Source organism: Pelodiscus sinensis, chromosome 31, assembly GCF_049634645.1.
Source record: "Pelodiscus sinensis isolate JC-2024 chromosome 31, ASM4963464v1, whole genome shotgun sequence".
Classification (NCBI taxonomy): domain Eukaryota; kingdom Metazoa; phylum Chordata; order Testudines; family Trionychidae; genus Pelodiscus; species Pelodiscus sinensis.
The window spans coordinates 4,497,824-4,522,088 of record NC_134741.1 but is presented as its reverse complement, the minus strand read 5'-3'; the positions used below and the strand labels follow the sequence as shown (position 1 = coordinate 4,522,088).

At 55.2% G+C, this 24,265-nt stretch overlaps 3 protein-coding genes across 18 annotated transcripts in view; 2 read left to right on the top strand and 1 right to left on the bottom strand.

Moving 5' to 3' along the window:
- Window positions 1-7,579, bottom strand: part of LOC142821610 (uncharacterized) — a 12,597-nt gene extending 5,018 nt beyond the window's left edge. The window contains exons 1-5 of one of the 5 annotated variants that reach the window (XM_075913117.1): window positions 7,518-7,579; window positions 5,666-5,902; window positions 4,546-4,661; window positions 3,923-3,982; window positions 70-270 (exon numbers count right to left, since the gene is read on the bottom strand). In XM_075913117.1, coding sequence (XP_075769232.1) covers window positions 70-270; window positions 3,923-3,982; window positions 4,546-4,661; window positions 5,666-5,757 — 469 coding nt within the window. In that variant the 5' untranslated portion in view covers window positions 5,758-5,902; window positions 7,518-7,579. Of the gene's footprint in view, window positions 1-69; window positions 271-3,922; window positions 3,983-4,545; window positions 4,662-5,341; window positions 5,365-5,665; window positions 6,099-6,341; window positions 6,466-7,517 lie in introns of those variants that run through there. The other 4 variants (XM_075913116.1, XM_075913121.1, XM_075913118.1 and 1 more) reach the window with 4 other exon arrangements.
- The window catches only part of LOC142821594 (uncharacterized), a 184,784-nt gene that overhangs the window by 57,435 nt on the left and 103,084 nt on the right, over window positions 1-24,265 (top strand). The gene's annotated exons all lie outside the window — the stretch shown is intronic.
- LOC102444087 (zinc finger protein RFP-like) lies at window positions 6,609-24,265 on the top strand. Of its 11 annotated transcripts, none has more exons than XM_075913142.1 (8): window positions 6,609-6,651; window positions 15,034-15,458; window positions 18,729-18,824; window positions 19,639-19,869; window positions 19,980-20,002; window positions 20,514-20,629; window positions 21,637-21,696; window positions 23,258-24,265. In XM_075913142.1, the coding sequence occupies exons 1-8, from the start codon at window positions 6,624-6,626 to the stop codon at window positions 23,767-23,769; spliced, it is 1,491 nt and encodes a 496-aa protein (XP_075769257.1). In that variant the 5' UTR covers window positions 6,609-6,623; the 3' UTR covers window positions 23,770-24,265. The 11 variants fall into 11 exon arrangements, with proteins under 11 accessions (XP_075769257.1, XP_075769258.1, XP_075769262.1 ...); XM_075913143.1 differs by having other exon boundaries at window positions 6,626-6,651; window positions 15,029-15,458; XM_075913147.1 differs by lacking the exon at window positions 6,609-6,651 and adding an exon at window positions 13,143-13,280 and having other exon boundaries at window positions 15,029-15,458.

Sequence of the window (24,265 nt, the reverse complement as noted above, 5' to 3'; positions counted from 1 at the left end):
AACCAAACCCAACCCAGCTGCTCCAGAGCCCACCCAGCTTCTGTTCCACAAGGGGATAGGAATCCTCACCCAGCCAGCTCACAGCCTCATAGTTCTCCTGCATCACATCCCTGTATAGGGCTTTTTGGCCCGGGTCCAGCAGAGCCCATTCCTCCTCAGAGAAATACACAGCCACCTCCTCGAAGTTCACCGGCTCCGGCACGGCCATTTCCCGTCCCTGGCTCTGCAGGTCAGGGGCTGAGCTGGAGTCAGACATGGGTGTTCTGCAGCCTGGCGGGGAGAAGGGGAATCGGAAACATTTCAGAAGGGGCTTTAATCCTTTCCACACCCCAATTCTGTCCAGACTCTTTCCCTGGTGAAAAACATGCTGGAATCTGCATTTTTGGGTAAACGTTGAGTCTAGCTATTCCATAAACTCCACACACGAGTTAGATCCGAAAGCTGTATTTATTTCTCTCAATACCTGGCTTGAGTTACATTACTTTGCTCGCAACAATGGGATTCAGTTCTCAGCACCCAGTGTTTCTCCTAACAAGCCACATATTCATCTGCCTGAACATGGACATAGGTTTAATTTATTTGGGCTGCAGTATTTATAATCTTTAGTCTTCATGCATTGATTTGCAGCCCAAACTTCAGATCTGTCATCTGACACAGACTTTATAAATCCGCTCCATAACAGAGAGGAAGTGAAGTTAATATGAGCATTCAAATGCATACTATTAAACATGTGTGCAGAGAGTGTTTGCAGGATAAGACCTTAAAATTCATGGATTCATGGCATCAGAAGATATCTTTAGCCATGCAGTCTGTCCCCTTTGCGGCACAAGCCATTACACTTAGCCCAGCTACCCAGGCACTAAGCTGTTTCCCCACAGCATGTTTTCCAGAAAGTTGCCTAGTGTTGATTGGAAGACATCAAGACATCACGAGATGGAGAACTTTGCTCATTTGTTTCAGCAGCTAATCCTCTTACCCATCAAAAAGTAAGCCTGAAATTTCTGTAGCCTGAAATTCTTCGGCTGCAGCTTTCAGTCATTGACTCTCACTGAACTGTATCCACTAGACCAGGGGTGGGCAATTCATTTTGATTGGGGGAGGGGGAGGGCACTCCAAGATTTTGGAAAGTGGTTGAGAGCTGCAGTCTTCCAAGATATCAAGCAGGAAATACAGCATATGGGATGGACATTGGGAGAAGGGAGCTTTGGGTAAGGGGTTGGGATGCAGGAGGGAAAGAGGGGTCTGGGAAGGAGTTTGGGTGAAGGAGGCAGTGTGATTTGGGGCACTGGATTAGCAACTCCTCATGAGATATTTAAAGTAATTTAGAGAAACAGCTAAGTGGACAAATAAAGAGACGAGGGTTACTTGGATACAGGAAAAGAACAAAGAGTTTGGGTATGTGGAGTGGGAGGCAGGAGCAGGGGGCAGAGAATTAGATGGGGAAAGGAGAGGTTGGGGTGCCAGAGTATAGCGAGACAGCCCCCCCCACATCTCAAACAATCTTGCTTGCCCTCTGAGATGTCTGTATACAGAGCAGAGAAGGAACAATAAGAAAATCAGCATAGCCATCAAGCTTTGATCTGCTTTGATGCGAGACCAGGATATGCGAGTGTTCTCTAACTCTGAGTAACAATTAAGGAAATAAGCTAAGCTCGAGGCTGCAAGAAGTGCCCGGCTGGCACCTATGTTGATTCGAACACACACAGTCCCTGGGAGAGGAATTTCCCACTGAGAAAAGAATGCCCAGTACTTCCAATTTAATCATCTCAACTCTCTCTTACAAGTGTAAATTAAGTTCACAACTTCCTTGTAAGAACTGGTGTCACAAAAGACAGACCAGCACCATTTGGCATCATAGATAAGAAAGAGAAATACATGACCCAAAATGGGTATAAAAGATGGGTCCAGCACACACTCACTTTGAGTGTCAATCTGCTCTCTACCTGCTGGTCGGGTTAGGTGTTTGACCTCCGGAGGTCCACGGGGACACCCACCTCGTATTTTTGTCTTTCCAAGGAATTGAGGGACCGATCCTGGCCTGACACACTGGGACCGAGTGACTCAGAAAGGGATAAAAATTGTACCTGTATGTGTCCTTTTGTTTTAGTGCATGCATAGAATAGAGCTCTTTAAAGATTAAGCTGTCATTTGGTACCATTATTTTCTATTTTCTATCTTTATTTTCTTTGTAACCATTTTTTTTAAGATCTATATATATATATATATTTGCCAGCAGTTAAGAAATAGAACAATAGCCATTGCAACCATATGATTTATAAGCTTCCTCAATAAACCTGTAAGGGCTCGTCTACACTGGCCCCTTTTCCGGAAGGGGCATGTAAATTTCACCAGTCGTCGTAGGGAAATCCGCGGGGGATTTAAATATCCCCCGCGGCATTTAAATAAAAATGTCCGCCGCTTTTTTCCGGCTTTTAAAAAAGCCGGAAAAGAGCGTCTACACTGGTCCCGATCCTCCGGAAAAAGCGCCCTTTTCTGGAGGCTCTTATTCCTACTTCAAAGTAGGAATAAGAGCCTCCGGAAAAGGGCGCTTTTTCCGGAGGATCGGGGCCAGTGTAGACGCTCTTTTCCGGCTTTTTTAAAAGCCGGAAAAAAGCGGCGGACATTTTTATTTAAATGCCGCGGGGGATATTTAAATCCCCCGCGCATTTCCCTACTACGACTGGTGAAATTTACATGCCCCTTCCGGAAAAGGGGCCAGTGTAGACGTAGCCCAACTGTTTAAGCTTTAACCTGACTCCTTCAGTTGCTGTAACAGAACCAAGCACAATTTAAAAGAACTTCAGCCGGTCATAAAGGGACAGTTATAAGAAGAGCTTGGGCGTTTGGATCTGTGTCACTTCCAGGTGACAGGGTCCACTGGGGCACTTCTCAGCCTTTCCTGGGCTGCCCGCTGCAAAGGAACTCTCCCCCTCCCCCCGTGTTCTAGCAGCTAAAATCTGAAGTGCAATAAGCGCTTCCTACAACTGGGGCGTCTGTTAGCCTGTTTGGCTACCCTCTGTGACGGGACCTCGGTCCTAGCTGTAAAGTCACGGACGTTAAACTCTCGGGGCTCCTTTCAGCCTTCTGGGCTGCCCGCTGCGACGAGACTTCGTGTCTTAGCAGCTAAAGACTTAGGAGACACACCCACACACACTGCTCTGACCGTTGGCTGACACAGACGCAAGCTTTGGCCAGGAGACTTACCTGAGTGACTCCCGACCAGCAGCCAAGCACCTCTCTGAGGCAGGCAGGGAGCCTGCTCAACCCTCACACCTGCTGCGGGGCCATGTGGGTGTGTGAATAACGATAAGCCAGACGGGAGGGGACACAGTGCTTTCTTTCTGGCCAGAAACCAGCCAATGAGATTGTCCTGGGGGTGGAAGCAGTGCCTGTAGCCTTCCCGCTTCACCTCCGGTGAAGTGGCTTGCAGGTGGGAAGTAGCAAGTATGGAACTAGCCCATGGCTCACCAAGTATCAGTGGGCTGCATTTGAAGGCCTGGAGAGCTAGATAGGCTGTATTTTGCCCAGGCCTGCACTAGACCGAAGAGCCCTTGCGCATCCAGCAGTTACTCGCCATAAACAAACTGATACCGTGGAAGCCAGTCAGCTCTCAGCCTATTTATTGTTTGAAACCAACCCCATATTGAAACTGACTGAGCAGTGAAATCTGAGCCTGAAGGTGCTGTCTGTTGTGTGCTTTAACTTCACCCCTTTAGCATCACACCTTGTAGATCAGCGTTTCTCAAAGTGTCTGCAGGTCCCCATGCAGCACCCCTGGAGCTCCTCACTGATCACTGGGTGAGATTTAGGGCTGTGAGCACCGTGGTCGCTGGGTCTGGTTGGTAACTTCAATGACAAGCCCATGAAGATGTGTTCACAGGAATTTTCTCATCATTTAAAGAATTTCCACCAGCAAACTCACCTTGTCTGAAAGCTCCCAGGGATTTTCCTCTTGCTCTCTCCAGTGCAGAGGGCAGAGTGTCTGGTGGGTGAAGGGATAAGAGAGGTGAGATTCCAGGCTCTCATCTTTATAATAATGTCCCCGTGCTGAACTCTACATTTCACTTGTATGAGAGACCAGACAGACACACATTCAAGTGTTTAGTATGAGAAGGTCTGAAACCTTCCATGTCCTGTCTCGCTTGGGCACCTCCCAGCAATGGAGCCAACATCTCTGCAGCCTCATCCCTGCCCCAAGAGACACAAACTGATTTACTTTTCCCTCCTCATCCCCTCCCACCTGGTTTCTCTCAGTCACTTACCACCTCTTGTCATAACCTAGACCTGTGCTGGGGCGAAGACGTTGCCATGACATTAACTTTACCTATTTGGATCCTTTGACACCAACAGGAGGCTCAGAGTTTGCAAACCCCTGACTCTATGTGCAAGCAGTTGACTCTGTTTGCTCAGTGCCTCTAAGGAGAGCAGCATGATGTGGCCGTCATTCTCCATGTGGGAATTGAGGCAGGGGAAGGTTGGCTTCAGAGGCCAGATTCAGTTTCTAATAGTTAAACAACTTTCCTCTACTCCATCTCTTCTAGGTACCTTCGAATTCCCTCAGAGTCTCCAACAGTGCAGTTGTTATCTGGGAGAAAGAATGTACTTGTTCTTCCAGTTCAGGGGAAATCTCCACTGGCAGCTGGAACTGCCCTGTCTCACACCTGAATAGAAACAATTCCATGTGATTCTATTTCATTTACAGATGATAAGCTATGGCTAGGAAGTCTCAGCTCTAACAGGCCTGGAGTTATAATTCCTTAAATTCCCCCAGCCTGAGAGCAGGGGCAACACAGCCCATGGCTGTGCAAGGTTCCACTGCTCACCTCTGGCCCGGAGAGACCAGCTGGGGACAAAAGTGGAATTGAGTCTCAATGGCCAATTCACTCTTTGGCCTCCAGGCAATGAGGGACAGCATGTTCCCAGGTGAAGGGCTGCAGGAATCTGCCCACTAGGAACCAGACAGACACCAGCTTCTCCCTCCCCTGCTCCTTCCACACAGGTCTCTAAACATCCCTCAGGTAAGACAGACTCTGGGTCCCTGCTGCCCTGGTCTAAATGTGCCCAGTGCCCAGCAGTGACAGACCCATATTCCAGCCCCACAGTCCTGAGGCAGCTAGTCCCCAGGGAGGTGACAGCTCTAGGAAATATCTGAAGTCAGACTGTGCCCCTGAATGGGGAATTCCAGAGTCTGCTGTGCAAGGGTTAGACCCTCAGAATTAAGTGAGTCAAAGGCATTTCTGTCCAACATCTGGCTGTAGAGCCCTGGGGAGACGTGGTGCCAACATCAGCTCCAATCTCTTTCCCTGCGCTGTGCACTATGACAGGAGTGTGAGCCACCTACCTGCTCAAGCTGTTTCTTACGTTCTAGAGAAAAGAGACAGAAAAGAATCTCAGCTGCACTGGACACACACAGGGAAGGCATTTTGCAAATATGGGGGAGAGATGCCCAGACCTGTCACCAGGGCCATAGAGTCCATGGGCTAATGGGGCTTTGCCATCTCTAATAGCTCTGTGCCTGTGACTCTGCAAAGCACAACAGTCACTCACATGGCAGCAATGCACCTGCCGAGTTACACCCAGATCTAACGGCTGGACCCCAGCGCTTGTTATTCAGGAGCCTCCCTTCCCTGTGTGGGGAGCTGGGATGTTTCTCCCTCAGTCTCACCTGCAGGAATTCACTCTCTGGCTTCTGACACGTCCCCTCCAGCTCACCGATCTGCTCACTGAGATGGAAAATCTAAGCGGAGAGTTTCCCATCAGCGTCAGTCTGGAGCCTCCCAATCTCCTCGTCCAGCTTCTCCAGCTGGACCAGCAGGAGTCGCTCTTGTTCCTCCAGGAACTGCCGCAGCTGCTGAAACTCGGCCACAATCTTCGCCTCTCGGCTTGTGTGGAGCGTGAGCGTCTGGAAGCACCGACAGCCAGAGACAGACAGGCCGACGGGCCCTGCGCGGAACGTGCAACATTCAACCACAGAGGGGGCAGCAGCGAGCGGCCTGAGGCCTCTGCCCGGCTAGAGCAGCCCTCCCCAAGGCAGCACAAGAACGTGGGTCACAGCCCCCCCCCAGCCCAGCTGTGCCCCACCCCCAACTCGCACAAGATATCTGCAGCCCCCCCAGCCTGTGTGAGCCCCTCCCAGAGCCCCCTCCCCCACTGAGGCCCTGCCCCACAACCCCCGCCCCTCCCCGTCGGCGGGACACAGGCGCAGCCGCCCACCCAGCAGCTGCCGCTCCACAGACACGCGGGGGGGGGGGGGGGGGGGGGCGGGTCAGGAGCGAGGGGCGGGGCCCCCGGCAGCCGTCCCCCCCTCCGCGAAACTCGCGCATGCGCAGCGCGGGGCTCACCCAGCAGCGGCGCTCCACAGACCACGAGGGGGGAGGGGGGCGGGGCTCTCAGCCGCCGGGAGCAGCGGGAGCGCCCGGGAGCCAATGAGGCGACGCGGATGGAAACACACAAACAGCCCCGCCCCCCGGCAACGCAGAGCCCCGCCCCCGGGGGCGCTCCCAGGGCTCCCCCAGCGTTAACTACCCGGCCCCGCCTCTCGAAGCAGCGCGGCGAGTAACGGCCCAAGAATGGCCTGAGGGCGCGCGGCGGGGAAGCACGAAAACCCGGCCCCGCCGCACGGAATGGAGGGAGTTCGCGCATGCGCAGAAGGTCAGTGACACTGCTGGGAGTCCGGCGCCAGGGCTTAGGTCATACCGGGAGCTTGCTCGGCTCGCCCCAGTCCCGAGGGGCGGGGCTCCCCCGGCCAGAGAATGATTCCGCCTCTGGAAGCCGAGCCGCACGCGGGGGCGGGGGCGGGGGCGGGGCGAGCACACGAGAAACGGGGCATTTCTCGTAACCCTGGGGGAGGGGTCGAGAAACCGCAGCAGCCTCCCCACCGCTACAGCCCCGCCCCAGGGAAGCGGGGGGAGGAGGGGATAGTCACGTGTCCAACTCCGTCACGCGTGGGGTGGGCGGGGGAGGCTCCACCCCTGAAGCTCCCAAACCCGAGCCCCGCCCCCGAACCCTCCCGTTACCCGCGCGGAGGAGCCGGGGGCGGGGCTAGAGAGCTGCTCCCCCAGTTCAGAAACATTCCACCGCCCGCTCCACAGCCCCGCCCCCCCGGCACCCCGAGCCCCGCCCCTTCTCACACCCACCCCGGCCCCCCAGCCCCGCCCCTTCACACACACACCCCGCCCCTCTTCCCGGCACGTCCCTGGCTGCTCTGCCCGGCACCCCCGGCTCCTCGCGCTGCATCTCCCAGGCTCTCCCCCGCGCGTGTCCCGGGCTGCCGGGCCGCTCCCCCCCCCCCCTCCCGGCGGGCCATAGCTCCAGCTCCCCTGCACCAAACCCTGTCAGGACAGACACCGGCTCCCTCCCCCAGCCCCCGACACTCTGGTTTCTGCCCGTCCCAAAGGAGCGTTTGCCCCAAGTCACTGGCACCTCCCGGCTGAAAGCAAACCCAGCGCCTGCAGCCAGTCCTATGGCACCGGCACCAGCGAGTTACTGGCCCAGAGAAGGGAAGGGGAATTACTCACAGTGAACGCAGCAGCCGGACACACGCACACACACACGGTGCACTCCTGCCTGGCCCAGGGAATAGAGGCGCCTCCTGTGTCCTGTAGCACCAGCCTGCGCCAGGGAACTGCACATTCCTCAGTTGGTGCCCAACCCGCCCCCCACCGCCATCCCCCTCCCTGCCCCACTCCCCTGTCTAAGCCTGGGAGAGGAAGTTCTTTCCGCCTGGCTCGTCCTTCCCTCCCCCAGAGCTCACACTGATAAGAGGGTTTGGGGCCCAGCTCCTCTTCAAGGGCAGGTGGAGGAGGGGAGCAGCCAACAGAGTCTTATGCTCCACGGTGGCTTGTCTGGTGTCTGGAGCTCCCTGTGCCAGGCAGGAGATGCCCCCCCCCTCCCCCGTCCCCTGGACACACCAGGGTCTCACACTTGGCTCTGCCCCTCTCCTGGCCTTGGGCTTCTCCCGGTGTCACAACAAACCCTCGTCCAGTCCCTGAGAAACACCGAACCCTCGCCCAGCGCCACAGGCACAGCCAGTCCCAGGGGTCAGCACCGGCAGCCACCCCCCGCTCCCCTCGCATTTCCCAGAATCCAGCCTCTGCCCCGTCTCTGCCAGTCCAATGCCTGTTTTAACCACACGGACACCCCAGGGAGCCAGCTGGCTGCCGACCCGGCTTGTGCCAGTGCTTGGGGAGGTCTGGGGCCTGGACAGAAGCTGGCACTGGGCTGGGCAGTGTCACACAGGCCCTGCATGTCTGTGGTGAGTGGCCGTGTGACACACACCGCACACTGACCATCACGGGGAGCCATGTCACAGCGCTGGACAGGCTGAGGAATCCCTTCCCAACACAGGCTCTTGGCCAGAAAATCTCCCCTTGTTCCTCACACCAACCCGCCCCATTGCCAGGGCTACACCCACTGACACCCCCCCAGCACAAAGTGTCTGTGCTGGCCCCACACCTGAGCCCCCTGCCCGCTGCTCTTATTTCAGTCACGTCCCCGCCCGCCTTCCCCTCGCTGTGTCTGCGCCAGAGTCGCACCTGCGCCGGGCTCCCCAGAGGCTGCAGAAGGGAAATAAACCCCCATGCGCAGGTGGGAGGAAAGGCCTGGGGGCCACATTCACCGGCCCTGAGGAGCTGAGACCGATTGCCAGACACCTCACTGACCAGCGCCTGCCCAGTCACAGGACGGGCCAGGACCCACCCAGCCTGAGCTGGGCCCGTGGGCTCCCTGGGCAAGGAAAGGGGAGAGATGCCCCCTTAGAATGGGCCCCACACACGCCAGCGTGTGAGCAGGGAGCCGCCGGAGCCAATGGGAGCCCCCCACAGAGTGTGTGGCCTAAGCCCCGGCTCTCACAGAGTTTGGTGCCTAATTCCCTGCTACAGGCAGGTGCTGAGCTCGGCCTAGGAACCCCCCTCCTGGGGCCAGGCAGCCCAGGCCCCTTGCTGCCCCCTGGGCCAAGGAGCCAGGCTGGGGCCTCACACACCCGGAGTGGGCAGAGGAGAGGGTGGGGCCCACCTGAGAGCTTCAGCCCCCAGGTTAGCCCCTGAGATGTGGGGTCCTCATCCCTCCTGTCTCTGCCCAGTGGGGAAACTGAGGCAGGGTGAAGCCCCTGAGCTGGCATGTTCAGCTCTTAGCATTGGGGCAGCTGAGGGGTGGGGGCAGGTACGGCCCCATTAGCTGGGCCAGGGCAGGACAGGAACCACTTCTGGGCAGTGCGGGGATCAGGGCTGACCAGGGAGGCACCCTGGACCATCCCCTCCTGCCCCCTCCCCACACCCAGTTTCTCTAGAGCCTGGCTGGTGTGGCTGTCCCACAGTCAACCCTGCTGCTCTGCATGGTGCAATCATGGGGCCCAGGGCAAGGGAGCTGCTCAGGTGTGGGGAGCAGATTTCGTGTGGATGGGGGGCCTGGAGTACAGGGGGAGGGATGGAGGATGGAGCAGGCCATGTCTGGCTTGGGGAGAGGAGGCAGAGCCTCCCCCAGCCTTCCCCACCCGTCCCCACACATAATTTCTGGTCCCAGCATGGCCCTTGGAGCTAAAAGTTTGCCAAGTCCTGAAATAGCAAACGTGAGTGTTCAGAAGGCTCATCCCCTTCCCACCTTTGAAGTAGGAATAAGAGATCCTCCGGAATAGGGCTTTATTCCGGAGGATCGGGCCAGTCTAGACGCTCTTTTCCGGCTTATCTACAAGCCAGAAAAAAAGCGGTGGACATCTTTATTTAAATCCCGCGGGGGATATTTAAATCCCCCGCACATTTCCCTATTCTGAAGTTTAAAATTAGCATGCCCCTTTCGGAAAAGGGGCCAGTGTAGACGTAGCCTATGTGTCTGTATGTCCAGTCGTCTTAATGAGCTCACTCTGCAGGTATTGTCTTGGATCTAGCTCCCAGACCTTCTCCACCCTGGCAACTGCTGCTGGAGATGCTCCCCTTTCATTCTCCATTCACACCTCATTCATTTCGACAGGGCAATCAAGGAAAGGGGAGGGCTCAAAAGACATTTTTTCTTACTAGATCTATATATCTTAATACAAAGTTATAGGAGAAATGTTACAGAGATTCTATAAGAACACTTAACAGAGATATATCTAAAAGGATAAGATCTTAATACAAAGTATAATATTACAGGGATTTATCCACAATCTCTCCCCAGCTCACCTCCTACCCCACCCCATCACTGTGTTCCTCCCATTGCCACCTCCTGCCTCATCTTACCTACTGCATCCCCCCAACTCACCTCCTACCCCACCCCCTCACTGTGTCCCTCTCTGTCCCACCCCCTCACTGCATCCCTTCTCATTCTACATCTTGTCCCATCCCTGTCACTGCCTCCCTCTCCACCCCACCTCCTGCTCCTCCATGGTACGGAGAGATGGATAGGCAAGGCAGGGTGGGGAGGCTGTTCCCCTCCCCAAAGAGCCAGGTGTGGCCTGGTCCCTCCCCTTGTTTCCCTGGGGCTCCACCCTCTATCCAATCCCCCCTGAACACACACCCGCACAGCCCCCTAGGATCCCCAAGTCCTACTGAACCCCTCTATGCCAAGGTCCCTGACTGCCCCTTTGGGACCCCAGCCTGCTACCCATCCTGCCATGCTCTTGGCCCTGTGACCACCACGCCTGGCCCCTGCTTCCTGTTCAGCTCCTTCTTCTTGACCCCCACCCATGGGAATCCCACTACCACCTCCACTCCCTGCCCCTGGATTACCCCCAGAATCTCCACCCCCTCTCCCTGTGCACTGCAGGCCCTGGTTCCAAACGGGACACTGTACAAGAGGGCTTACACTTGTAAGAAAAGAGCGTAGCTCATGCGCAAGAAGCCCTCTCTTACCATGCCGTACTGTCAATGTTCTTGCGTGAGAGGGGCAAGCAGTGTGGACGCTCTGTGGATTCTTGTGCAAGAATGGCCGTACTTCTGCAAGGACCCTCCAGTGTCGACGTAGCCAATGAGTCCTGTGGCACTTTATAGACTAACAAATCTATTGGAGCATAAGCTTCTGTTGGGGTCACTGGGCATGATCCTAGGTAACTCAGGGGAGTGGAAGATCATGAGAATCGATGAAGCGCCCCCGCTCTAAGCTCAAGTACCCTAAAAGCACCCCCCCCTTCCGCCCCTTCTCCTCCAGGCATAACTTTTCTCTGGCTTGCTAATAGCTGGGAACGGCAAGACCTTGAAGTTGCCTAGTTACTATCAGTGGTATAGAAGAAGAATTCAGATATGTCTCTGTAGAGGGGAGGGGGAAGAGGAGGGCTGGCAGCATGTCCCAGCGTGGGAAACTTGCTACAGTTCACTATTTTCCTGCAAGTAAACAACCTGGGTATATAAGGAGGGAAAACTGCTTACGTTGGTGCGCTTGATCTGAGATGTCTAGTCTCCTGGCACCTATTTTGAGCGTTCAAATAAACTTTTTTTTGCTTCTCCACACGGGTGTGTTTATTGGAGCGTGCATACCGGGCACCGAACCCAGCTGTTGCCCCCCTCGGGCACCCCTGTGTTGGCAACACTTCCATGAGCAAAGACCATGTCATGATGCATGTCGTGTGTGTGTGTGGGGGGGGGGGGGTCTTGTTCCCTGCTCTTGCTCTGCCTCTTCCCCTGAGTTCTTGGCTAAAGAGTTGATAACAGAATATTTGTCCAAGTTTAACTATAGTAGAAAACAAACATCAGCTATGAATGCCCCTTGGTGCCAGACTGGGGAAGGGAGATAAGTAAGGCCAGGCACCTGCTGAACCCTTGTGGCTTGGCCCCCTCTGCCCTGGGAGGCTGGCATCTGGGGCTGGCTCTTCCTGCTGCCTCCTTGTGTGACTGGCCCAAGGAGGAAGCGAGGCAGGAATGGGGCAGAGGAGGAAAGCCAAGCTGATACAGGCAGGGCAGAAACTCAGCGCCTCAGTGGGGCAAGCAAAACCTCCCTCTCCTTTGTTCTGCCAAAGCCTGTGGGGTGGGGCTGGCTGCATGGAGGCAGAGTCCTGTGTCTGTCCCGTGCATCTTAGCAGTGAGGGGGTGGGCACGAGGTGAGACATGGAGTGACAGAGTGAGGAGGTGAGGAGGTGGGATAGGGAGGGAGGGAGGGAGTGGTGTGAGGCAGGATGCTGCGGCGGGGAGGGGGGTGCACTGGGTATCAGAAGGGGATGAGCATGGTGCTAGATCAGGGCTTGACAAACTTTTTGATCCAAGGGCCATGCTGGAAACAGAAATGGGGGGCAGAGGGAGCAGGTCAGGGAGCCTGGGGAAACCTGTGGCTCCCCTGCTAAAGCCCGACATGTCCTGGCCCAAACCCCTCCTGCCCCTGTACTCCAGGCCCCCATCCAACTCCCATCTGCTCCCCACACCCGAGCAGCTTCCCTGCCCTTGGCCCCATGACTGCACCATGTCGAGCAGCAAGGCTGGCAGTGGGGCAGTCTCTCCAGCCAGGCTCTGGGGGAACTGGGTGCGAGGGGAGGGCAGAAGAGGAGGGGTTGGGGGTGCCTCCCCAGGGAGCATGGTCAGTGGCTAGCCCTGCTTGCTGCGCTGCCCAGACAGGGTTCCTGCCCGGCCCTAGCCCAGCTGATCGGGAGCACATGCCCCCCCCCCCCCGCTAGCTACCTCAATGCTAAGAGCTGAACATGCCAACTCAGGGGCTTCCTCATGGGCTGTGCAGGGGCCAGGCCAGCAGCCAGGTGGCTCCCTGGGGTGTCCATGCGGTTAAAACAGGCATTGGACTGGCCGAGAGGGGGGGCAGCCGCTGGACTCTGGGAAATGCTGGGGGCGGGGGCGGCTGTGGGTGCTGACCCCTTTGGACTGGCTGTGCCAGGAGTTTGGTGTTTCTCCGGGGCTGGACGAGGGTTTGTTGTGACACCGGGAGCAGCCCGAGGCCAGACAAGGGGCAGAGCCAAGTGAGAGACTCTGGTGTGTCCAGAAGAAGGGGGGTTGGGGAGGCATCTCCTGCCTAGCACAGGAAGCTCCGGACACCAGACAAGCCATGATGGAGGAAAAAGACTCTGTTGGCTGCTCCCCTCCTCCACCTGCCCTTGAAGAGGAGCCGGCCCCAAACCTCTTATCAGTGTGAGCTCTGGGGGAGGGAAGGACGAGCCGGGGCAGAAAGAACTTTCTCTCTCCCTGGCTTAGACAGGGGGGTGGGGCAAGGAGGGAGGGAGGGGGATGGCCGTGGGGGCGGGTTAGGCACGAACTGAGGGAATCTGCAGGCTGATGCTACAGGACACAAGGAGGTGGTTCACCAGAGGCGCCTCTATTCCCTTGGACCAGGTAGAAGAGCACCGTGTGCGTGTGTCCGGCTGCTGCGTTCTCCCTGTGAGTAACTCCCCTTCCCTTCTCTGGGCCAGTAAATCGCTGGTGCCGGTGCCATAGGACTGGCTGCAGGCGCTGGGTTTGCTTTCAGCCCGGAGGTGCCAGTGACTTGGGGCCAACGCTCCTTTGGGACGGGCAGAAACCAGAGTGTTGTGGGGCTTGGGGAGGGAGCATGTCACTCAGGGTGTCCTGCCAGGGTTCGGGGCAGGGTTCTCTCGAATTGGGTCCATCTTTGTGGCATAAATGCTGTTGTGTGCACCAAGGCAGGTGCAGATGTGCACCACACATAGAAATAGGAGGCTCAGGCTGGTCATAGGAGGCTGGTTACGCCTCCCCGCGTGGCGATTGCAGGGAGACCCGCCTGGGGATTTCATGCCCCCCCCCAACCTCCCATCTCGGGCACCGGCCCCAGCCCGGCAATGAGCCCCCCCCCCCCCCCTTACAGGCGCTGCAAATGCCCCGCCCCGCCTCGCGAGGCAGCAGCCCCCTGGCCCGGGGAGCCCCGCCCGGCAGAGCGAAGCCCTGGGGCCCCTCCGCTGATTCAGCCCCGCCCCTCTCCCTGCCCAGGCCCCGCCCACCGCGCTGCCATTGGCCCCTGGGCGGAGGCTCCCCGCGCGCAGCGAACCCCGTTGCGGGCCGCTCCCTGCGGGCACTGGGGCGCGAATTGCGGAGGAGCCGTTGGTGCCGTTACTCGCCGGCGGAGGAGCCGAGGTGGGGGCGGGGTGCGGGGGCGGCCGGACGGAGCCCGGTTCTGTCCCCCGCTCTCCCCCCCCCCGTACGTTAATTAATTCCCTCGCGCGGGGGCGGGGCCCTGCAGGGAGGCGATTCGGGGCCGCGTTCCCCGCAGTAGCGGCGTCCGGACACGCGCCCTTCCCCCCGCTCGCAGGTAACCGCTCTCCGCGCGGCAGCAGCTGGGGGCGGGGCCAGAGCAGCCCCTGCAAACCGGGGAGTGTTATCCCCGCGCAGCTCGCCCCGCCCCCGCAGTGCGCCCGGCCCATCGAGGGGCGGGGCGGGGTTTCTGTGCAGCGCTGGGGCGGGGCGTCACACAGACGGAGGCGGGGCCAGGAGATGGGGGCGGGGTTCGGTACTTGCCTGGTTCACACTTCCAAGGCAAAGGGGGGGGGAGTCTCCATGTGCAGCCCCTGCAGGAACAGCCCCAACTTTGGACACTAAGCACTAAGGCTACAGCTACAAGGCTACATCTACACTCGCAGCTTCTTGGGAGAGACATATGCAAATGAGGCTACTGTGAGGAATATTGCCCAGCCTTATTTGCATACCTAATGAGCTGTCATTTTTGCAGAAGAGGCTCTTGCTCCAGTAGGAGCTGTCTATGCTGCCCCTTCTTGCGCAAGAAAAACCCTCTTGCGCAATGTCATTATTTCTGAAAATAATCAGCATAGCGGCGTTGAGCAAGAGGGTTTTTCTTGCACAAAAAGGGGCAGTGTAGCTATAGCCATGAGTTCTGCACAAGCTTCACACTGACTCCTTACATGCACAGTTCTGGGAGCTGATCAGCACAGGATGGTGGATTCTTGGGTCCATGTGATGTCCCAGGGAACCTCCCCACCAGCTCAGAGGCTAATGCCAGAGCCAGAGTGTGGGACATTTCTCACCAAAGCCTCCAGGGCTGTGATGTCTCCCATTGGCTCTTGCCTATCCATAAAACAGCTGCTCCCGGGAGGGGAACAACCAGTTACTACTGGAGGCAGGCCCAAGCTCACAGAATCTAAACTGATCCTATTCCCCAGCTCAGAAGGAGCCATGGCCGCAGCAAGCCCCATGGAAAGTCTTCAGGAGGAAGTGACATGTTCTCTTTGCCTGGATTATTTCAAGGACCCCGTGATCACAGCCTGCGGGCACAATTTCTGTCGTGCCTGCCTCATACGATGCTGGGAGGGACCTGGCCCAGCCATCCCCTGCCCGCAATGCAGAGCAGCTGTGCAGCAGAGACACACCTGGCCCAACAGGCAGCTGGCAAACATGGTGTCAATAGTCCAGCAGCTGAGTCTGCAGGCAATTCAGGGAGCAAAGGGGGGTAGGGTATGCAGGGCACACCAGGAGCCGCTGAAGCTGTTCTGTGAGGAGGATCAAGCCCCCATCTGTATGGTCTGCGACAGGTCCTGGGTGCATCGTGTGCACACGGTGGTTCCTTTGGAGGAAGCTGCCCAGAAGTACAAGGTAGGGGACTACTGCTCTGTCTGTCTAATAGGTAATTTCTTGGGATTTTAATTACAGGTCTAATTTCCCTGACTGTTCCTTGACTCAGTGTGAATCATCAGTCAGCTCTCATTGTAAATCCTTCCTGGCCCAGGCGATACTGTAACAAAATACTTGATCTGGTCATGTTGTATCGGGGCAAAGTATGAAATCTTTCAAGATATCTGACGTAGGATTTGGAATCTCAGCTGCCCTTCCCATTTGGGAAATAAGGGAACTTTTTACCCAAGGGAAGGTGCTGACAATCAGTGAGGTTTAAATCCCACGCACAGCAAGCCGGTCTACGTGACTGGCAAAAGGGAAGTTAAGAGCTGTAGGTCCTTACAGATTGAATTGAAATTATTGTTTGTATTTGCATCACAGTAGCTGTTCCAGATCCCAAATGAGATTTAGGCTCAGCACAAAATACAGGGAGGGAAAAGTAGCTACATTGAGCAGTACAGGGTAGCTAGACAAAGGGCAGGGAATTGGGATGTTAAGTATTAGTTAATTAACTAAGAGAGTAGTCAATGGAATTTCCATTGACTACTTGATTAGTTAATGGGGGGCACTCCCTCTGCTGCTCTGCACTTTAAATGTAATAAGAGTCTAATGGGAGCTTACTACATTTACGGTGCATCTAAAATCTTGCCAGCTATCTAAACTGGCTGCGAGAATTTGCGCAAGAACACTGACAATCTAATGTAAGATTGTCAGTGTTCTTGTGTAAGAACTCTGACGCGCCCACTCGGAATAAGTCCTCTTGCGCAAGTGTTCTTTCGCAAGAGGGCCAGTGTAGACAGGGACAGGAATTTTTTGCGTAAGAAAGCCCCGATGGCGAAAATGGCCACCGGAGCTTTCTTGCACAAAACCACGTCTATACTGAGCACAGATGCTTTTGCGCAAAAGCAAATCTTTTGCGCAAAGGCACTTGCCAATATAGGCGCTCTTTGGCGCAAATGCTTTTAATGGAAAAGTTTTTCCGTTAAAAGTATTTGTGCAAAATCATGCCAGTCTAGATGCAGTCTTAAAGTGCAGAGCTGAAGCGCCGTTAGCTCCCAGGGGCGTCATGAGCCGGTACTGAAAAGTCCCAGCTTGCACCGCCCCCGGGATCACTGCAGCTCTAACTCCCCTGCCCTCCTTCCACCACGGAAATGGTGCTGAGTAACCGCCTTTTAAGCCGAGTGTCCCCCCCCCCCAACACCAGCTCCTTCTTCCCTCCCCCTTATTGCCTCTGATATAGAGGCAGCAGGGAGGACAGGGAAAGGCAACTAGCCCCATTCCTATTAGGGAAGGGAAACTGAGGCACAGAGAGGAGCACAAGTTGCCCATGGGCATCAAGCATCAGCATGAGCCCCAGTTTCTCCAGGTCCAGTTCAATGCCCTAACCACAAGTCATGCTGTCACCTTAGCACTGGCCCCAGTGCTGAAATGTGTCAGGAGGGAAAGACGCCTTGCTACAGGCCCAGGACTAGAGGGAGAGGAGGTTTCCCTTTGTGATGCTAAACTCGTGGGCTGCTCCATGAGAGGTTAAATTCAGATGCTGTGGCCAGCACTAGAGGAGGGCTGGGCTGGGCTGTACGGTGTGTGGGACTCCAAGCACCTTTAGTCGACCTACAGCAGGGTTCCAGACCACACAGGGCCATGCCAGGTCCAACTGGGATCAGACTGGGCAAAACTACCCCCAGGACAGAGCTGTCAGGGGCTGGCCTGACCTGTGCTAGTGGGTACCTGGGCACAGACCAGCCAATGTGGTTCTGTTAGTCCCACCAGGCAGCCTTTGGAAATGTCCCAGAATGCACTGCTGCTGGGAGCTGTACCAGGGACTGCAGCAGTGGGTACCTGCCCAGGGGGTGTTGCCACTGCAAGAGTTAACACAGCAGTGGGACCGGCATCCATCTGTTCTTTACAAATCTCCCTGTCTAACTAGGATGGTCGCTGAAACATCCCAGAGCACAGGGCACCCCCAAAGCTTGCCTGGGTCCATCCTCATCTGTATCAGTCACCCTGCGTGGGCCCATCCCCTCCTTTCTCAGTGCACCTCCACCTGCATCATCTCCATGGAAGTGCCTCCCCCATCCAATGTTCTCTCTGACCTTTTCTATCCTTTTGCAGAAAAAAATTTATATACAGCAAGAGACATGTGTGCACCACCAATGGAAACACAAATCCTAGCTGTGGGCGCTCTGCCAATCAGCTGGGCAGCATTTGAATTTCTCCTGAGCAGTCGCACAAGAGCACAGCTTAAAAGGAGCACTGCCCCCGTTCCTGCCCAGCCCCCGGGTGACCTGCATCTTCAGTCTCCTCGGCTACATCTACACTGGCATGATTTTCCGGAAATGCTTTTAACGGAAAAGTTTTCTGTTAAAAGCATTTTTGGAAAAGCACGTCTAGATTGGCAGGATGCTTTTCCGCAAAAGCACTTGTCCATGACCAATCTAGACGCGATTTTCCGCAAAAAAGCCCCGATTGCCATTTTCGCAATCGGGGCTTTTTTGCAGAAAACAGTACTGTGCTGTCTACACTGGCCCTTTTGCGCAAAAGTCTTTCAGAAAAAGACTTTTGCCCGAACGGGAGCAGCATAGTATTTCCGGAAAAGCACTGACGATCTTACATGAGATCGTCAGTGCTTTTCCGGAAATTCAAGCGGCCAGTGTAGACAGCTGGCAAGTTTTTCCGCAAAAGCAGATGATTTTGTGGGAAAACTTGCCAGTCTAGACACAGCCCTCCTGTCTTTGTTTGCACAGACTAAGCCACGTCCAGGTCTGAGTCCCTGCCTGGCAGGGACAGAGCCCCACAAAACTAGGACTGGGCAGCTCAAACCAGATTAAATGGGCTCCGGATCCCTCATGGGGGTTGCCCAGGAACTCCCAGCCCATATTTAAACTCTGGGGCTTCTGGGATTGGTGTCACTTTGTTTATTAAACCTCCTCAAACACGTGTGTATTGACTCACCTCCATGTGTCTCCAGTGCCCTGCTACGGGCTATACCATTAACACCTCCATACATACCGGTAAGGCTGGGTGATAACTGAGATCTCTGTAATGACTAAAACACCTGAACCTGAATGTGTAACAAGTCAGACTGACACACTCCCAGGCTGCATTAATAAGGGTTCATCTCCTTGGGGGCCCAGATATCACAAAGTGATTCGGACCAACAATCATCTTGAGTTTTGGTGGGGAAATGTCCTGTCCCACACCCCTCTCAGCCTCACAATGAAACCTCCAAGCTCATTTCTGTTTCCTCAGGGGAAAATCCAGGCCCATTTGAAGACTCTGAGGAAAGCGAGAGAAAAGCTGCTGGGATGGAAAGTGACCAGAGAGGGGAGAAGCCAGGAGTATCTGGTAGGTGCCTGTGGCTATGGACCAGCAGATACTGGCAGGGGGAGGGGCTGTTTAGAGGCAAGTTTCTGTGTGGCCTTGGGAAGGTGGAATAGGGAGTTGCTCCATGACCGTGGATTGCTGGGTTAGATCCATGTGTAGACAGGACCTGAGCTGCCATGTCAGGAGATGAGTTTATGTCCAGCCTTTGTGTCTTTCCCAGAAATACTTCCACAGTGACCTGAATGTCCCTGGGAAGGGCTGTCTGCTCATTTCCTGCATTCACAGGTTTGCTTCTGTTTTCTCCCCGGTGTCTCTCTGTCAGGTTGGTGCTGAGTCCTGCCTCCTGCTGCTCTGGATTTGAATTCCCAGAGCCCACGAATAACAGAATGCACTGCCCATCGCAGGAAACCGTCTCTTTCAGAGAGATGCAGGGGCTAAATGGGAAGCTGGGAGAGATTCCTCTGCCTAGTACCCACAGGGCAGAGTCAAAGAAGAACGGCCATACTGGGTCAGACCAACGGTCCATCCATTCCAGTATCCCTGTCACCCACCTTCAGAGGAACAGAGGCTAGGGTCACCATTTTACCCATCCTGACTAATAGCCTTTGATGGACCTAACGTCCATGAATCTAGCTCTTTACTAAACCCTGTTAAAATCCTGGTCTTCACCACATCCTCTGGCAAGGAGTTCCACAGATTGACTGTATGCTGAGTGTTAGAAATGGCAGAAATGAGGGTTTTCCATGAAGTTCTCCCTGCTGCGCACTCAGCTCCCCAAGAAAGGGCCCTGGCCTCCATTCATGCCTCTGACCAGCATTTTCCTGTTTTCACACAGAAACAGATACAAGCCGAGAGGCAGAAGATTGTGGCCGAGTTTCAGCAGCTGCGGCAGTTCCTGGAGGAACAAGAGCGACTCCTGCTGGCCCAGCTGGAGAAGCTGGACAAGGAGATTGGGAGGCTCCAGACTGACACTGTCAGGAAACTCTCTGTACAGATTTCCCATCTCAGTGAGCGGATTGGTGAGCTGGAGGGGACGTGTCAGAAGCCAGCGAGTGAATTTCTGCAGGTGAGACTGAGGGAGAAACATCCCAGCTCCCCACACAGGGAAGGGAGGCTCCTGAGTCACAAGTGTGTGTGTCCGATGGAACTGAGATTCTTTCTATCTCTTCCCTCTAGGATGTCAGAAGCACCTTGAGCAGGTATGTGGCTTTCACTCCCCTCACACCACACTCCCTCCAGGACTGTGGGGTGGAACATGGGTCTGTCACTGCTGGGATCTAGGCACATTCAGCAGGAACCAGAGCAGCAGGAACCGAGAGTCTGTCCCACTTGAGGGGTGTTTGGAGACCTACATGGAAAGAGCTGGGGAGGAGGAGCTGGTGTCTGTCTAGTTCCTAGTGGGCAGATTCCTTCAGCCCTTCCCCTGGGAACCTCCTGTCCCTCAGAGCCTGGAGGCCAAGGAGTGAGTTGGCCATCGAGACTCAGTTCTCCTTTAGTCCCCCAGCTGATTTCCCCAGGCCAGAGCTGCAGACTGTTCATGTGACCTTTGAGGGGGACGTTGCAGGGCCAAGGGCTGTGCTGCCCCTGCTCTCGGGCTGGGAGAACTGAAGGATTTGAACTCCAGGCCCAGCAGAGCAGCGACTCACTGGCCAGAGCTGGAGAACTGAGTCACTCGGTGCAGTGTCCCCATGTGACATTGTCTCTCCCCAGGTGTGAGACGGGGCCGTTCCAGCTGCCAGAGGAGATTTCTCCTGAACTGGACGAGCGAGTCAGGGGTTTCTCCCAGAAAACGACTGCTCTGTCGGAGACTCTGAGGCAGTTCACAGGTACGGAGAAGGGACGGGGGAGGGGAGAGTGAGTGAAACGTCTGAGGCTATGGAAAGAGACCGATGCTGGTCATTTGGTTCCTCATTAGATTAAGTTTCTGTTTAATTGTGAGGTGAGAATGGCACCCACTTGCCATCCCACAGATGTTGGTTCTATTGTAGGGAGAGGCCCACTTGCCGTCCCAGACACTCAGGTGGATTCATTGAACCTTATTTGTTCCAAAAGCCGCTTTGTAATTACAGTGACTTTAGAGCACAAAATGGCCGACACACAGACAGAAACACCCAGCTCCGTGCTGCTCTCTGTGGAGACTCTGAGTACACAGACCCCCCAGCTCACAGGTAGAGCCAGGAGTTGGCAAACTCTGAACCTCCTGCTGGTGTCCAAGAGATCCAAGTGGGTGAAGTTACTTTAAGCCAAAGTCTTTGCGGCATCTGGGCCTAGGCAAATTTCAGGTGAATGAGCCAAACCCAGTGGAGTCTGCAGGGTGGGAGGGGACATTGATTAGAAAGCGAATCTCTGCACAGATTGTCCTGGGCTGGCTGTGAGGCTGCCGGGATGTTGGTTCCTTTGTTGGGAGATGCCTGAGTGAGAGAAAGTAGGAGGCTTCAGACCTTTTTATATTAAATACCTGAGGGTACGTCTACCCTGCGGGACAAAGTTGAATTAAGCTACACAACTTCCACTGCATTAATTGCCTAGCTGCTCTCAAAGTAACATAACGGGCAGTGGAGAGAAGAGCACTCGCCTTCCGACTTCCCTTACTCCTCATGAAATGAGGGCTACCGGCAGCAATAGAAGTGCCCCTTATTCTATTAGCTGTCTTAACTCGACCTCTAATGCGAACCCTGGGAGATCGACAGCACCAGCCTCGATCTCCGCAGTGTAGACGAACCCCAGATGTGTCTGTTATAACGAAAACCCAAGTCTGCGTGTTGGGATTGGGGATCTCATGGGCTAGGTGGACTCCTGAAGTCTCACCTCTCTTATCCCTTCCCCCAACTAGACACGCTGCCCTCTGCACTGGAGAGAGCAAGAGGAAAGTTCCTGGGAGCTTTTAGACACGGTGAGGATTCAAGTGGAGACTGAAAAATCTTCCTGTGGTTGTAGCTCAAGTCGCCGACAAAACCCCCAGTGACCATGACAGGCAGAGCCCCAAACCTGCCCACTGCGTGGTGAGGAGCCCCAGGGGCACTGGATCAGAAGACAAGGGGGCATGTCCTGCCCCCCTTTAGAAATGGGATGGCCAGACCCCTCACTTCTTACTGTGAGCACAGATTGTGGACAGCTGATCAGCCCCTCCTTGGGCACCTGCCTCTTCCCTGTGCTGTCCCGTCCCAGTGACCCCACCTTAGCTCCCTTCCTCAGAGACCCTGCCCTCAGCCAGGCCAGAAGCCAGAGCTGTGCTGCTTCCCATTGAACCCAGGTGCCCTGAAGAGCCATGGGCTCTCCACCTGCCCTGGGGGCGACTAATGCCCAGGCCCTGCTCTCTGGGGTGAGGCGGCTCTTCCCCAGCGCTGCACCCTCCTCTCTATGCCCTGGGCTGGGAGTGGAGGCTGCAGCAGGGGAGAACATAAGAATATAAAAACAGCCATACTGGGTCAGAGTAGGGGATCTATCTGAGGGGACTGACTGGCAGTTAGGGACATGGGGGATGGGCTGCAGAGGGGGCCTCTGTATGGACAAACTGGTAGTTAGCAGTGTGGGGGGAGAGGCTGGTAGGGGGGGGGCTTGTCTGTGGGGACATACTAGCAGTCATGACACGGGAACAGGCAAAGGGCTCTGGAACTCGCATAAGAACAGCAAGACTGGGTCAGGATACTGGGCTAGATGGACCTTTGGTTTGTCTGCTGACTGTGGCCAATGTCAGATGCCCAGAGGGAGGGAACAGAGTAGGTAATCTTCACATGATCCCTCCCATCATCCACCTCCAGGGAAACCATTCCTACCCATCCTGGCTAATAGCCATTGAGGGACCTAATCTCTGTGAATCTATCTAGCTCTTTTTTGAACCCTGTTAATTTTCTAGCTTTCACCGCATCCTCTGGCAAGGAGTTCCCCAGGCTGACTGTGTGATGAGTGAAGAAAAGCTTCCTTTTGTTTGTTTTAAAACTGCCTATTAATTTCATTTCGTGACTCCTACTTCTTTTATTGTGGGAATAAGTAAATACCTTTTCCCTATTCACTTTTTCTATGCCAGTCGTGATTTTATAGATCTCTATCATATCCCCTCTTAGTCTCCTCGTTTTTAAGATGAGAAGTCCAAGTCTTTTTAATCTCTCTTCATATGGGACCCATTCCAAACCCCTAATCATTTTTGTTGGCCTTTTAAAGGGAGGGAGTTTCCCTCTGGAGTTTAAAGCTGGTACCTACCTACCTCTGCTCCTGCCTCACTGAATCCTTCTGCTTTGGGCCTGACAGATGAGAAACTAATGAAGCGGGCCCCATTGCCCAGGCTGAGGTGCTGCAGTGACAGCTCGGCTCAGTCTCAGGGCCCAGGACAGAGGCAGCTCCTTGGTGCCCAGGCCTGTCCTAGCCAGAACAGGGCTGCTGGGGAGAGTGAGAAATGGCCCCAGCCGCCCCCAAGGCTGAGCTCTGCCCCATACGCTCTCATTCTCTCTCCTCAGCGATTGTGACTCTGGATCCAGACACGGCTCATCCTGACCTCGTCCTGTCTGGGGATCAGAAATGTGTGAGATGGGAACGTGCACGGCAGCGACTGCCCAGCACCCCGGAGAGATTTGACTCTGTGTCCTGTGTGCTGGGTCGTGAGGGATTCACCTCGGGGAGACATTGTTGGGAGGTGGAGGTGGGGCATGGGGAATGCTGGGCCTTGGGGGTGGCTAGTGAGTCTGTGAGCAGGAAGGGAGGAATCAGCCGTAGCCCTGAGGGGGGTATCTGGGCTGTGCAGCAGTGGGGTGGTCAGTTCTGGGCTCTCACCTCCCCTGTGACCCGCCTGTATCTGAGCCTCCCACACAGGATCCGGGTTTGTCTGGACTGTGACCAGCGGCAGGTGACATTTATCGATCCTGGTACTGAAGCCCTGATCTTCTCTTTCCCACCTGGCTCCCTTCCTCGGGAGAGAATCCGACCCTGGCTCCGGGTGTGGCCAGAATCCCAGCTCAGCCTGCGCCCCTGAAATCAGTCTCTCTGGTCTCACACACCTCAGACTCTGTGACCTCATAGGAGTCCTCTGTACCCAGCTCCTGGCTTTTCATCTCTATGGCTCTCTCTACCTGTAGCCTTTTTCTGCAAAAACATGCAAATGAGGCTAAGTGTGGAATATTGCTGAGCCTCATTTGCATAAGTAACGAGCGCCCGTTTTTGCACAAGAGGCTTTTACGCAAAAACAAGCAGTGTAGACGGGCTCCATTTTTCAGGAAGAATGGCTCTTGCACAAGAAGGGGGTTTGCGCAACAAGGAGCCGTCTGCACTGCTCGTTCTTGCGCAAAAGCCTTTTGTGCAAAAACTGCTGCTTGTTACTTTTTCCATCCCTGAAGGGAGTGAGTTTGGTCTTGTGCTCAATACTGAGGTCAGGAGTGCTTGTTCAGACGAGTGCCATGGAGATTCATATTTAAACATGAGTCTTGTTACTTCTGTACAAATAACTTTTGAATAAATGTTCTTTGTTTCTA

Coding starts and splice junctions, on each gene's coding strand:
- LOC102444087 (XM_075913142.1), top strand. CDS start 6,624: ATGGAGGGAGTTCGCGCATGCGCAGAAG. Junction 20,003..20,513: donor GTCAGAAGCACCTTGAGCAG/GTATGTGGCTTT, acceptor GTCTCTCCCCAG/GTGTGAGACGGGGCCGTTCC. Junction 20,630..21,636: donor GACTCTGAGGCAGTTCACAG/GTACGGAGAAGG, acceptor TCCCCCAACTAG/ACACGCTGCCCTCTGCACTG.